The sequence below is a fragment of the Anguilla rostrata genome, chromosome 10, assembly GCF_018555375.3.
Source record: "Anguilla rostrata isolate EN2019 chromosome 10, ASM1855537v3, whole genome shotgun sequence".
Taxonomy (NCBI): domain Eukaryota; kingdom Metazoa; phylum Chordata; class Actinopteri; order Anguilliformes; family Anguillidae; genus Anguilla; species Anguilla rostrata.
The window spans coordinates 13,051,262-13,066,611 of record NC_057942.1 but is presented as its reverse complement, the minus strand read 5'-3'; the positions used below and the strand labels follow the sequence as shown (position 1 = coordinate 13,066,611).

Sequence of the window (15,350 nt, the reverse complement as noted above, 5' to 3'; positions counted from 1 at the left end):
TGGTAGTGGAGACAAAGAGATTACAATTTAACTCAGTTTAAATAAGTTATTGTGAAGTCCCCTGAGAAAAAGCACATTCCCATTACTGGTTTTATTTCAAAGAAATTCCAAATATTCCACCATATCCTGTTTACAGCATACACTGTTGAATATATATATTTTTTAAATATTTATGTAGATATATCCATTATTTTTTTAACATGAATTGATTATTTATTTCAATGAGAGAAAAGCTTTTTAATGTGACCAAGAATTCAAGTAAGTCCAGGGGAAGAGTGAAGGGAACATAATACTTCTTCTATTCATGTTAAATTGCACACAGTGCCTGATAGAGACAATCAGTTGTAACACACTGCTGCAGTTTGATCACAAAGGGCAAATTTGTGAAAAATTACTATGAAACATCAATGACCATTCTTTTACAGTTTAAAAATAGATTGAATCCAAGATTCCAACTGTGCATGTAATAAATAAATCCTTTAAAAGTAGTAACTGAATGTTCCAACAAAAATTTTTTATTACATAAAAAGGATATATATATATATATATCACTTCGGTCACAGAATGAAAAAAAGGAACAATAATGTTAAGGTGTACTGCTTGGGAGGCATGGGGAGAGTACAGATATTATTCCAAAAACAATAGGAAAACAAATAATATAGCCAAGTAATGACTGTCAACAGAGGGGAGCCGAGTGAGTTGGGTCACTGTTACACAGTGAAAATGTATGAACTCCAAAGTCAGGAAATACTAGCAAGGCCAGAAATAGTCCTCTTATGACATACATTGTTTGGGAGGGAATGGATTCAGACAGAGTCACTAGACCGATCTTTGTGCTAGACAATGCATATTGATGAAATGAGACAGTGGAGCGAAGCTAGGGTTTATTCATGGAGCACAAAGACCCATTGCTGCCAAGAGACCACCAGGGACAGGAAACAGGATCTGAAATTCACTTTGTGAGGGAATGAGAAAGAAGAAAAAGATCAAAGAGATTAAGAAATTAGTCGTTAAAACCAACCCTTCCTTAGTGTGTCAGCTGTGGCAGTGAGTTTGTCAATGGAGCACAGAGAGGATGTTTCTGCTTTATGGGAGATCCCAAAGACAGCGCCACAGTAGTGACCTCAAGCTCGCAGTTCCCCACTCTGTAGTCCACGTAGGCCAATGTCAGTTCCTGAGTGTGACAGCGCCACTCTTCTTGGGGCTGGCGGCACGTTTGCTCCTTGATGACTGATTGGTGGAGGTGTCCCTCTGTGGCCACCCCCTCCTAGAGAGGCTCCTCTTGTCCCTCTCCTTTTGGGGGTTTGACAGCTTCTTCAGAAGGTCTGTGAGGAGAACATGCCAACAAACAACACCAGTTATGCAATGGCTTAAATCTGCCACACTGTCTTTCTCCAGTTTCTAAAGTGAGTGTGCGATCAATGACTGTAAATATAGCTCTCACAATGAAATGTTGTATGTCCACAGTGGTGCATGTGTGAGTGTAGAAAGTAAACTTTTATTGAAGAAATATTAAAAGAAACAGATATCTGATTTTATATGAATATTATTTAACACCCAAAATGTTGGCTTTGAATTTACACAATGCAACAAAAGTGCATGGTCATAGTTTGTCATACGTGTTGTGTGGAGTATATTATGTAATGCTGTATTAATTCATTTCAGAGACTTCCGCATTTTAAAAAGTTGGCTACCTAATAAACACACTCCTGGACCCCTAGTAAGGAATGTGTAATTAATAAAAAAAAAAACTATAATTATGCCAAATGCTTTTAAATATATCAGGCAGGCAAGCCACTGTGAGCCAACTCCAAGTTTATTTTTGCAGGTACTTCAGTGGCCAGTAGGGGGCTACCCACAATACAGCAAAGTAAATTGCCAATTCACTGTCATCATTCCCCAATATAAATCAAATGGACTTACATGCTGTTTTTAGAACCACATGAAAAACATCCTATCATTCCCAGTGCAGCAATACTGAACTCAATAGACACCCCTACCAATGCCATTCCCACAGCACAGGATAAAAAGGCCCCAAGTGTGACAGTTATTGAAGCATTCCATCAGCCAGTGTTTTTCCCATTTCTAAAATGACCGACTCTGCAGTCATCAGTTAGCAGATTGCCACCTGCCCTATCAGAAATGTGTTGGGAGCAGACAGAGATGGAAGACTGTACCCGCACATCAGTCACGGCACTGGCTGAGGCAGGCTTTTTACCTGCTAACTCTGGGTAATTCTTCCCCAGGTCTTTCAGAAGAGGCTCGTATTTATGACCCTCCGTTCCATCGCCCCCTAAATTCAACGCAATTTAAAATAAATGAAATTAATAAACAACAAAAAAGGATGAAATAAACAAACTCGCAGCATCCTTTCACTATGGTCCCAAATTTAAGTCTGCAAATAAGGGAATCATATGGTTCTGTTCAGAATGTCATGAATTCCTATATTTAAAAAGTAGGCAAACACTTATCTAAACTCAACAGTATTTGAGTGTCCAAAAGCTAAAAATTACAAATTTGATGTATTGTGCTTATAGCCTATGGCTGACCATAGTGTAAACATAGCATAAATAGGCACTAATAACAGCTCAATCTTCTGAGATTATGGTTCTCATTTTCATGTTTTTAAAGAAAGAATGAGACACGTGAGACGGAGAAAAAGAGGCATGATACCCCTCATGAGACATATACACCCCAAACAAGAAAACTGTAAGTTACTTACTGGTGACTCGAATGAGCACGTAGGTATGCCTCTCCCTCAGTAGATAGTTTGCCCTCTCTGCAGACTGCTCTCTGTCACTCAAGTTCACCAGCTCCCCTGTCTTGTCCACTAAGTCCACACACTCTGTGCACACACAGGGAGGTCAGACCCTCAGGGTGAGAGGAAGCATGTTTCTTTGTGTTGTTTACATAGATCCAATCCCCTGTATGTCTTAACAGTAACAGTATCCTTATTTCCTTTGCATACATCTCTCTCACATAAACCTGTGACTTTTAATGATTAGTGAATAACTGGAGACAGCTTTTGATACACCTCCATAGAGCGACACTAATATTGCCATATTATTGGACACCAAGACACTAGTGAGGTCTGTATAATTACAATCTTTGGCAGGTGATGTTAGGGTTGTATTTACGAGGTCTGCAACCACCTGAGGGTGGGTGCTATCACTGTAAATTCACATCACCAACGATCTTTACTCACTTCCACTCCATATTTGCATACACTGAAAAAGTGACAGGTAAACGGCATTCTGCAGATTCTGATGATATAGTTACCATCATCCTGATAACCGCCAGATAACTATGAGATAACCTGTCCCTTGTCTGCATCCAATAGAAAATAGCGGCAGCTGTTTACCACTCCAGATCATAGGCATCCATGCTAAAGACGTGCGACTGTTAGTATTGCTGCCTTATGAATGATCATTAACATAAAATAAACCATATAGAGGTGCTGGCGAACTTTACGAGATGCAGATTAGCCTCAAAATCCATGTAATGTTCACGTGTGATAAGATCGTCTATACTAGAAAGTACCTTCAGGATCCAGACTGCACCGCTCCTTCAAGCAGTGGATGAAATTTATGACCCTGCAGTTTGTATTAAATATTTCCGAGTGACCTTCTGTGGATACAAAAATATAAGTTGCAGTCTACATCATACTTTCACACGCAGTTTTTTAATGCAAATTGGCCACATATTGTCACATTTAATCGCTCATTAAACAAGAGCTGCGATTCCAAAGCGTTTTTACATCCATAAGCTTGCCTATTTTCCTGTTTCTACGGAAGGCTGTTTCCTTTGACGCGTTTGCGTCAACACTGTGACTACACAGAACGAGAGCCGCCTAGGATTTTTGGTAAAAAGGTGACAAAGTGATTATCTGCTCAACGCTCGACGAAAAACTTACCGCCAAACTGCACTGTGACAAACATTCTTCCTTTACTGCTCAGTAAATAACGTATGATCGACGTGAACACGAGTGATGGTGATTTTGCAACAAGTAACTGGCGACACTTGCCCACAGCCTCTCGAGAAAGAAAAGCAATGGATGAGTTCAGTCTGCGCGCACAGCTATACAATAGGGGGCTTTCAATCAGTGTTGTTGACTACAGCCATACTTAGTGACAAAGCTTTGTCATTGAGAGAGAGATTAAAATTTCTGAAGAGCACTTGAACAATAGATAGAGCTTCTAGCACTAACATCAAACACTCGGGAAACGTTCAAGGTCCGTACCTGCTTCTATAATGTCTTTGTGGACCACGTATTAACTTTATGCAAAGGTCACAGCATATTTGAAATATGGCACATGTCCATAAAATGTCATTTATTGCTGAACAGGAAATATAGTGTTATATAGGCTTCATAATCTATTTTCAGGAAGCCATTACAAGCAGCAAAATAAAAAACACAATCTCTCTCTCTCTCTCTCTCTCTCTCTCTCTCTCTCTCTCTCTCTCTCTCCTCTACAAAATGAAAGGACTGTCCTCTGGGTCTTGCTTGTCTCCATGGAGTCAGCACACATACAGGAAAGTCCTGTTGTTTTACTGCCTCTGTTCAGTGCTCCGAATTCTAGCAGCTTGGAGAAAGCTTATTCTTTCAATTGTATGAAAGTCATAACAGCACCAACATTTCTTTTGGGTGTAATGCCAATATACTTTATTTATTTCTGGGATTTTAATAAATTTGGCCATCGGTTGACATGCCAGATCTTAGAAGTCAGCAGTTCCTATATATTAAAATCCTTAGCAGGATAATTGCCTTTAAATGTGCAGTTACTGTATATTTCTGGATGTATTTGTTTTTACAACACCAGCTATTTGAGTGCTGAGGCCAACTCTACATGCTCCATGGCATCTGTCATCCAATATGGTCCAACTAATGACAAAGCAGTCACACTGTGTTTCAGTAATCCAAATCAACAAAAGCTCATTAATGAGTTCAAAGCTATTTCTAGTCATCTGGGGTGTTACTCCATGAGAAGATCCATTCATCCATTTTCTCCCAAAGGAATGGTAGTTTCATTTCTCCACAGTTGTTATGAACACACAAACCATTTCAACACGCAACCAATATTGTGTATTACCATGTTCAATGTTTTATTAAAATGTTCCCATTTTCACCAGAGATAGTGATGATAGTTTTTTGCTTTTGTCTCTTATTGTTTAGTCACAATGTGCCACAGCCACATTGCAGTGGAAAAGGGGACAGTAAAATTTCAGTAACAACAAGGATGAGACAAATTTCTACATTTCTGACTTAATTATATTGCACTGCACGGAAAGCTTTTCTCAAAACAGACATAAAGATCAGTCCCTGGTTCAATCGCCATGACAACAGAGATGGGTGTAACTGCATTACAGCTCAGCCCAACTCTCTTGTTACATGTGTGATTTAACCCCACAAAGGCTGAAGAGCAACACATTTATAGGGCTTGTGCACGAACCGATGGGTTAAAAATGGATTGCAATACACACAGCCCATTCTGAAAGGACCAAATCAAGATCATTCAGTCTTGTGCCTGTGGAGTTGTTTGACGAATAGTGTTTTTGCCTTGTATGCTTTTTGACATAAACTAAACAACTATTTTTGATGTTGTACATAGGGATCCACAGATGTTTCACATGGTGATTTATATGGGAGGATGTAATTGAGAATATTAATGGAATGTAAAGTGTAAAATGGTCTTCAAATCTCATCAAGAAATTTCAGTACGTACTGTCCAGAAATGATTCAGCTGGAATCAAGTTTCTTTTTAATCACGTGTATTTTCCCAGACAGTTGGGCACATGGGCTTGGATACATTATAGGATTATATTTTAAGCACTGTTTATAAATATTCAAAGCTGAAGGACGTTTTCTTGGCTGCGGAGATGCATGACCACTCGTGGCAGATAAGATCTAATGTTGGATAAACGTAATGATAAAGCAATATAAACCTCCGCTGGAGCCAGGGAGCCTCCGAATTTCAGATGTCATCACACAGCCTCTCTGCAACGCTGCGTTCTCTGGTTTGACTCACTGCTTCAGGAATAACAGGCCAGACCCAAGGATAGCAAGAAAATTCTAACAATTTCAGATCTTTGGTTATTCCATGGGGATATTCCGCTCTGTGTGATATCCCAGCCAGCAGATTTAAATTATGCATTGCTTATATGATTGTAAATGTATAATTATTAGTGTAAAATAGGACAGAATAACATAGAAAAGAACAAAAATACAAATAACCTTGGGGAATTGGGAAATTGTGTTTCTATCAGCTCACATAAAAATGCAGAAACAATAAACAAATAAACAGTTTGCTATTTACAGCATAATTACAGTGTGCAAAGTTATATTATTGGAAATTGATTTATTACACTAATCAGTAATTGAAATGTTTTTCACAATCTTAAACCATGTATTATATTGTTTAGCTGTTACACACAGTGCGTTGATCCAGTCAAGGATAACTAAGTCACAATAGTCTGGTTGTGACTTTCTGACATTTGTGGTACATTGTAGAAAATCTTAAACATATAGTGAATACTGGATATACTGTATGTATGCAATGTAATCAAGTGCCAGGGCATCAATAAAAAATGGTATGCTATGTAAAGTTTATCTCCCTACAGCCCTGCTCAACTATATCACTGCAAGGTGGGTCCCGCTCAACATTTCACATTATTTCTCCAGAAGAATAGCTGACTTTATAATTGTTCCTTCCTAGGCTCAGTCCAAAGATGAGGAATCAGTGAGATCAGATGAGGATATTGACTCAGATGGGTGGGGGTAGTCAGATAAGGATATTGACTCAGATGGGTGGGGGTAGTCAGATAAGGATATTGACTCAGATGGGTGGGGGTAGTGACGACACCGGAGCACTCAGTGTTTGAGCCCATGTGGGCAATTTTGTGACCAAAGATTCCATTGGATTATGACATAGCATCATGGAGAAACAACTTAATAATCATAATGGCCTCAGCCAGTAGTATTGGATTTATCCATTTGTTTATTTATTGTTATTGCCCCTTGTCCCCAAAGGACAGCGATCTCAGAGTCAAGAGAACACAGAACAGACAGGGTGCACTTTTGGTCATTCAGGGAAGAGTTTGTCATCTGTGACAGTGAGTAGGATAAAATGCTGGCTCTGTCCTTTCATTAGCTGGATATGGTGTCCTGAAGATAGAATTTCAGTCATGGGACAAATAAAGATATTTCTGTGGCTCATAAAGACTCAAACGTAATATTAAAAGACCTATAAAAAACACACACACACACACACACACACACACACACACAGTGTAGCTACACATAAAGTCACATGTACAATCACAATGCACTTTATTTATTTATTATATGTGTGCCCATTGCTTTGTGAGCAAAAAATGTCAATTTACTCTCAAATTCATTTGAAGAACAACATACCACCTTTTTTATAAAACATACCCAGGTCTAGTTTGAAAATACGTATTGCCAACATTTCATGTCAATGGATCACCTTTTTGCACATCTTCCTGTTCTAGTATTATGTTTTTTTAGACAGGATACTATGTAGTCAAATGAGGATACATTGTATTTTTGTTGTTAAGTAGATAAATTATATTTCAGAGATAAAAAAAAAAAAAAAAATCAATCCTAAACATCCAGACAAGGACTCAGTTTCACCTGTATCAAATAACTCCATTCCTGTTTGATATTCTATTTAGTTTTAAAGCTATTTAAAAACCAACCTTTCCATTTAATTCCAATTTAAGATATACAATTCAACTATTGTCTTCAATAAATAAGCTAAGCACTTAAATAAGGCAAGACAAATAAACCTGCTACATTCTAGTCTCCTCAGGGCCATTTCAATTCTGTTTAACTAAATTTTAAATGGGTTTTCCTGGTTTTTCTTCCAATTTTGAATGCTGAGTTCATATTCACAAGCTGCACTGCAATCTCCACTGTCAATCATAGAACAGTCCACATACTCTTCTTCAAAGCATATAACCATCACAACTCCTTCTTTTCATGCTGTAGCCCACTAGTTGAGATTGTACAGACTCTAGTTGGAGGAAGACACTTCATGTGCAACTTGAGCAAGCAACCATTGGATACCCATTAGAACAGATGTCAGAATCCCTCTTTCCAAAAATGATGCTATGGTCAATTCTGTATCCTCCTGTGATGCTCACAGTGAGAACTGCCATGGCCTAGATTCCATACCAGAATGTGGGACCCATCCGCACACTGGAACAGTGCCTTAACAGGACAAGGCACCCAACTGCTCTTTCTATAATTATTTGTAATTAATTGATTATTGAATCCCTCAAATGACTGCTGTGCCACCTGCAGCCAATGTAATACACACTGAAACTGAAGCTCTTCCACTGCAACTACTTGCACAGGCCAATTACTGTTCTCCACCCCAAAAGCCTTACAGTACAACAAGAGAGCTTATTTCAGCTCGGAGGGTCTCATACAGCAGTGAACTGAAAAATGTTGGCTGACTTAAACCAACCCTACCTCTAGTAGCTTAATGTGTCCCATTACTGTGGGCTCCAGATTATAGTCTAATGACTAATGAAAGAGCTGAGGCCCAAGCCTAGATGACCTGGCTATAGGACCCACACAGCAAGAGTAAGAGCCATTACTGACTGAGCCACTAAGGAGGTTTCTGCACTGCTATTTAATCAGACATATTTTAAACATGCTGAAATACAAAACAGTTTATGGAAATGCAATGTATCTATACTACATAAAGTGCTTAGGTCAGGCTGGCACAAACATTCCCTAACCCACCTTAATGCTGGGTTTCAAGAGACCAATGGGCATTCCATTAACCCAGGGATTACCCGCTAAATCTGATCTGAATGGGTCTTTAATTACATATATTAATAAACCTTTAATGACACTGCATTGTCTCCGGTAGGCAGCTCACTTGTGTCTCCATAACGTCCCTTAGCTAACAAGAACATTGGCGTTAGAAGGCATAGGAAGTGTATGGGCTTCGTATTTTAAGTGACCAATCATACCAGTGAACACATTAGCATAAGTCTCCGCCCCACCCTGACAAAAATCAATTCTACTCCGCGCGAGGAGAAATACTTTGCGAGCGAGTAGAACCAGCTCGCGCGCGGCTCATTGTTTTACTCTCGGTGTTGAAATTTACACGCGTGAAAGTGGTTCTGTGCTCGCGCATTGAATATCTGCTCGCGCTGATTATTGGCATTAAATTGACACCATAATTCTCCTGATCATTTCACAGACTTCAGGATCATTTTTGGGCTCTATAAAAAGAACTGGTACACCAAGAAAATAAATCTGCCAAATTGTCTTCTGATGTATCCTCTTTTCATTTCCCTTTCCTGCAGTTTCCTCCTTCATAACCTTGCACTGGTGAGATTTATACAATGAAATGGAAAAGAAATACATCCCACAAATGGTCCCCATTCTCCTGCAATAAAATGGATCATAAAACAGGGAACTTTTTTTCAGAAGTTGGACGAAGCATTTTTTTCTGTGCTTAAAATGTTGCACAGCCTTCAAATTGACTGTGCTTTGGCTGTTTTTCTCTGAAAGATGACTGGAAAGGACAAGAAAGCCAATGGAATTCTCTGGAAAGGAGGGCCTTCTACAGTTTTTGTTGTGGTTACGATTATTGTCATATTCGAATCCCAACACTATTTCTGTAGACTGAAAGAGCTCCTAAGGTTATATATGTAGACAAGCAGCAGGTGGCCAGACAGCTGTTTTTCCCCCACAGGAGCCACGCTGTTCTTGCCAGCTTCTGTCCAGAACCTGTCACATTGTGGACGGGAATTCCAGTGCCAATCAACAATATGTGAAGTGCTGATATTTATTAGCATACTGTATACTTTTAGACTCCAGAAGGGGGACAAAATCTCTAACTCCTCAGACCATTGCAGGCGATGTCTGTGTGAGCATGTGCGTGTGTGTGTGTGTGTGTGCGTGTATTTCGTTTGTCTGTTGGCAGAATACAAATGACGAGAATTCAAAAGTAAAAATGAGTTTTTTGTGCATATGCTGTCAAATTTATTAAAAGTAACTATTTGTGATTTCTTAAATAATACTAATTATTTATTATTGGCAGACCACACAAATCTGACTGCTTTTCACAGATACAATGCTAGAAGTGTAGCACACAAACATTTCTTCCAGTGGAAATTTTTTCCAGTTTTCCAGGTACTGTGTATGGGTCATGACATTCAGTACAGCTGAAGATAGTGTGCACTGAATGAGTGCTCGGACTCGGAAGGATACAGTTTACTAATACAGAAAGGAGAGGAAATGTGACCTCTTCAGAGAATCGCATCTGCCCAGTCTGTTATTCTGTCTCAAGGGTTCTCCAGAAATTCCTTGTAAGGTCCCAGTAAGCGAAGGTCAGAATCTAGATGTTTTTTCACCAACTTTTCACCACAAAAATGTTCACTGAGGTTATGCAGCAACATAGGATTGGTAGTTTTTGTTTAGAATGCACAAGTTACAGTAACTGTTACATAATGAAAGGCAGTTCTGCCAAAGTTTCTGAGAAGAAAAATAACTATAGGCTCTTGATCTTGCGGTTCAAATGACAATAAATTACATGGGAAATGTCCAGAGGTTTGTCATGCAACAAAGCACATGCATGAGGGTTGTAGATAGTCTGTGTTGTGAACCACATATTTAGTCAAAGCCACTTGAGTTACAAAGTGTTCATACACCAACAGCAAAAAAGAGAAATACACAACATTATAAGTACAGTACACAGGCACCTGTTGAACATATGATCCACTGTGTAACTCTAAGCCTCTGTACATCCTCCAGAGTGTGTGTTGAACATATGCTTGTGGTGGGATAATGGGATGTTCTGTGTTGTGGTCCCAGTGTGGCTTGGTGCAGCTGTGCTGGGGGCAGATGGGGAGAGAGTGGGGGTAAAAATAACCACGGGATAACAGCTGACCAGGGCTTTTAGAAGACTTGACACAGGCTGAATGGAGAAGCAACGTCAAACACAACAATGCTGGGTCTATGCTGCCAGGCTGGCAAATCCATAAAAGTTTTTTCATCTGACAAAAAATACATGAATGAAAAAGGGATGAAATTAAGAATATATTAAAACATGGCAAAAAAAAGTTGGAAAATAAAAGTAGTGTGTGTTGTGTGTTAATGTGTTTGCATAGGGTTGAGCTGCAATTTTGTTTTGTATCAGAATTTCATCTGTTAGTTTAAGGAGACTTAGTCCATGTACTTTTTCATTTGTGGTAGATTAGTTTGGTTTTATTATAAAATAGTTTTGGTTTTGTTTGTTGTGCTAGCCTGAGCTCACCCTGAAGTATTTTCCACTCTTGTGTAAATAAAACTGTTGTGCATTGCCAAACCAGCCTACCAAATCATTCAAATAACTTACCCCCAGACACCAAAGGGTTCATAACACAGGTCTAATCCAGTCTAAACGATTAAAACAGATAAGCGCATAGCAAAAAAAAAACACTGTCCAGGTTTTTTATAGTACAAATCATATTTTTTGCTTTCAGCTTTTGTCAGCAGAACAAGAAGACACAGATCAAAATGAGTTAAAGGTACAGCCTTCATTGATATGAGGAAACATTTTTTCACTCAAACAAATGTTAATGGATAAAACAGCAGGACCCATTTTGCAAGCAGAGACCCCGGATTGGTAAAAATCAGTGTAAGATACGTCCTAGACCAGGGGTTTTCAAACTCGGCCCTGAGGACTCACTGTGTGTGCTGGATGGATTGAAAAGCCTGCTTTCATCACAAAATATTCTTATGGCCTTCTGGTGAGTGTTAGCAAGCGAAGAAGAATGAGCCTGCCATAGCATAAAATTCAGCTCTCCTTCAGCAATCCGCTCCAATATCCTGTCTTACCCCCCCCCCCCTCCCCTCCCCCCCCCGCCTGCAGGTGACTGACTGTCAAGGACGTAATGTGTGAGATGTTTCCTTTGAGCATTTTGAATCTTTCTTTTTCCCTGTACAACTATTTCTGCGGTGACTGGCAGGACAATTACCACAAACATGATCTTTCCTGATTGCAGTCTCATTACGGTCATTGTTGTCCTTATTGATATGTGTTCCTTCCTTTCTGTCATTCATTGTTCGCCGGTGAAAAAACCCAACCTGAGTCAACAAGACAGCATTAGTATAAATTCAATGAAGTGGAATGAGGCCAGCATGCATTTAGCATTATAACATGGTGTAACAGGGTACACACCATGGCATCTGGACACCTCACTTTCACCCACTCATCTTGAAGCACCTCTCTGGGAATGCCACACAGATAAAGCTAATAAAGTCTAATACAGACGACATTAGGAAGCACGCTAAATGTTAATGGGCGCTAGCACTTGTTTTGTGCTGATGAGGAGGATATGTTATGCCACCCAGGATGCTGTTAGGAGGCAAGGCTCTCCAGGCCAGCTCAAGGGCCCCCCCACCCCCACCCCAGATGAGGATTTAATGGTGAAAGGGACAGCCCTAATGGTGTAATAAAAGCGATCGTCAAATGCACCTTCATTTGATTTCCAATGCATTAAGCCTAACAACTGGCGTAAACAGCCTTCCCTCTGGCACAATAACACGTCAGCTTATGTACAGTATATGTGCGTATTTTCCAAAGAGGAAACTCTTGTTTGAACAAATATATAAAATACCCTTTGCAAAGCAAATGGAAGGAGTATCTCTCTCTCTCTCTCTCTCTCTCTCACTCTCTCTCTCTTCCTCTCTCACTTTCTCTCTCTCCCGTTCTCCCTGACACCAGCTGAAAGGATATACACAGTCAAAGGCATTTTTCAGCCATTATTTAAGGCGCTTGTTATTTCTATTGCCAATACTAAAGGCTGTAAATATAAACAGGCTGCAGCCACAATGATCTATCACAACCACTTCTGTGGCCTTGATCAGAATCAGACACTACATCACAGCTTTCAGTAGCATTTCAGCGAATATCTTGGGGAAAAAGGAGGAAGAATGGGCATTTAGACCAATTCAGCACTTATAAAGTCAATAAAAGAACAAATGAGATAATGAGATTTGTGCCTACACACCCTCCAGGTATTAAATATAGTATTTTTACCGGCTTGAGCACATTGATTTTATTTGGCTGGGCTTCTCTGCATTTGCTGTCTGGGTTTAAGCCCCCCCGCTGTGGGGTCGTCTGTAGCGCAGGACTAATGGGCTCCACAGGAAATGGGGAGGCATTCATTGTTTGTCTGTCTTGTATTGGCTTTTCTCTGTGATATTAGCCTTTTACTGAGTGGGAGTAATCTCACCAACAGTTAGCTGTTATTTATCGTCTGGCCGTGGATTTACTGGAAGGTTCTTGTCAAATTTTGTTTTATGATATGTGAGCGTGTGCCTGCATGATGAAACATTTTGAATCTCCATGTCTAGAATCAACCCCTCTTCCTGCAGTTGATGTAGCCCAAAAACCCAGAATATTTCATTACAGTGAAAGGAGTGAAAGGAGCTATTTGAAACCCCATTGAGGAAAATGGCATTTTTTCCTCCTCTCTGGCAACTTAAGGATACAAAGTATCATGCAGAAAACCTCTAGCAAGAATACATTATCAGCCTGTGGTTTTGTTTCTGTTGTCAAGAATTGAGTGAAAACCAAGGTCTGCTTTTTCAGGAAGCTGTTTTACATTGATAGGATTTTGAGAAAATCATCTCTAGTTTCTATTTCACATTGAACTGTCTAACATCTGATATTTTACATCAAGCTGATTGACTGTCCATTGAGGCTGGTTTGAAAAAAGAGCAGAAGACTTTCACACTGACCTTGGCATGCCTATTACAGAGTATGTACCACTGGCTGTTTTCTGTAGAAATATATAAAACATAAGTCTGATTATTATTATTATTATTATTACATTGTGAGCAATCTGGTTATGGCACAGTCAGGCACAGGACAGGACAGGGTTGTGAAGAAATTGGTTCATCATGGAGCGAGGTGGGTAAATTTGGTGAGGATTTCTCATGTAAATACATTAGCCAACTGAGAAAGGATTAATTTTAGCTGAACAATTTTAGCTGAACAATGGATAGGAGGATTACAAAGAGACTACGATAACAGCGTGCTGGTGAATACAGAGTTCACTGTTAATGAGGAGCACTGCCACTGGACAGAATGGACCTGTGTGCACAAGTGAGCAACAACAGACAATACCCACAATTCCTGGGTCCATACTTTGACCTCCATTTTGCATGGCTCTTACATCCTTGAGCTGGTTGAAACACCCATTAGCTCAAGAGGGTGGACACACTGGGACGTTTCACTAGGGTGTGACAAATCAAATGGGAATGACATAAAGACAAATCTCAAATATAACCCGTTGTTTTAAACGTTCCAGAGACGAGGCACAATAAATAAGATACCTGGCGTGGACTTTCCATGGCCACCGAGTTGCAGGAAGGGCCACTGCATATGAAGAAAGAGCAGAGGGAAGCTGTGAGGCTGGAACATTGCTCCAGTAGTGCACCTCTACTTACACAAAGCCCTAAGCTTCTAAATGTCCAGTCTGGAAGACTGCTTAAAGAGCTCACTGTGCAACTTTTACTTTGACGTTTTAATCTCCAGTGAAGACTCATTTAATCAAGAGGCAACAGGGTAGTCTGGGTAATTACATGAAAAGGCATGTTGGCAGCTTTCCAGGGTAGTCTGATACAATTCACAGCCACTGAGGGCCCCTGCGATCAGTGTTCATTAGAGAGATTAGGAAACACACCACCGGAGGGAAGTGGACATCATGTACAATAATGTTCAAAAACATTCTGCACATTCTCTCAGCTGTAAGCTAAGAATTTTTTTCTGTCATATCTGTGATATAGCATGATTTGAAAACATGATTAACATGCAAAAAAACAGTGCCTGCACACACAACAAAACAGGAATGTTTCCAAAAACTTCTAGTTTCTGTTCGTCCAAAAGGAGTTTGGATACTGCAGTGATGGGGCAAGCCAGCAAGTGGGACTAGACATTCTAAATTTGGGGAAAAGAAAAAACTTGGAAAAAAAGATAAATCTTCAGGAAAACACACCAAGGCAAGCCCCTAGAAACAACAGCATGGGCAGGACCCCGCCCACCAATGACTGCCTTTCAAAACTGACTTTCTTTTAGTGACATGATGTGTCCTGGAGATTTACACCACAAAGACACATTTATTATCCAAAGGCCTGGATATTCATTTTTGTCCCCTGTAGGGGACATGGGTCTGAATCTGATGAGCCACATATTCTGCTATGCTGCAACCTACATTACAAGGGAGATCCAATAAAAATAAAAAACATTTTGGAAAATATTTGCACTGCAGCATGTTTTTGTCATCGAAGGCACTTGTTTTATGTATAAAAAATTATTCTG

At 39.8% G+C, this 15,350-nt stretch overlaps 1 protein-coding gene across 1 annotated transcript; it reads right to left on the bottom strand.

Annotated features, from left to right (window-relative positions):
* Positions 1–72: 72 nt before the first annotated feature.
* On the bottom strand, positions 73–4,206 carry LOC135265032 (uncharacterized protein C22orf15). Its single transcript, XM_064354215.1, has 5 exons — positions 3,914–4,206; positions 3,541–3,627; positions 2,723–2,845; positions 2,219–2,293; positions 73–1,325 (listed from the first exon to the last, which is right to left on the bottom strand). The coding sequence occupies exons 1-5, from the start codon at positions 3,936–3,938 to the stop codon at positions 1,168–1,170; spliced, it is 468 nt and encodes a 155-aa protein (XP_064210285.1). The 5' UTR covers positions 3,939–4,206; the 3' UTR covers positions 73–1,167.
* Positions 4,207–15,350: the final 11,144 nt, after the last annotated feature.

Coding starts and splice junctions, on each gene's coding strand:
- LOC135265032 (XM_064354215.1), bottom strand. CDS start 3,938: ATGTTTGTCACAGTGCAGTTTGGCG. Junction 2,846..3,540: donor GTGCAGTCTGGATCCTGAAG/GTACTTTCTAGT, acceptor GTGTGTGCACAG/AGTGTGTGGACTTAGTGGAC. Junction 1,326..2,218: donor GAATTACCCAGAGTTAGCAG/GTAAAAAGCCTG, acceptor TTCTCCTCACAG/ACCTTCTGAAGAAGCTGTCA.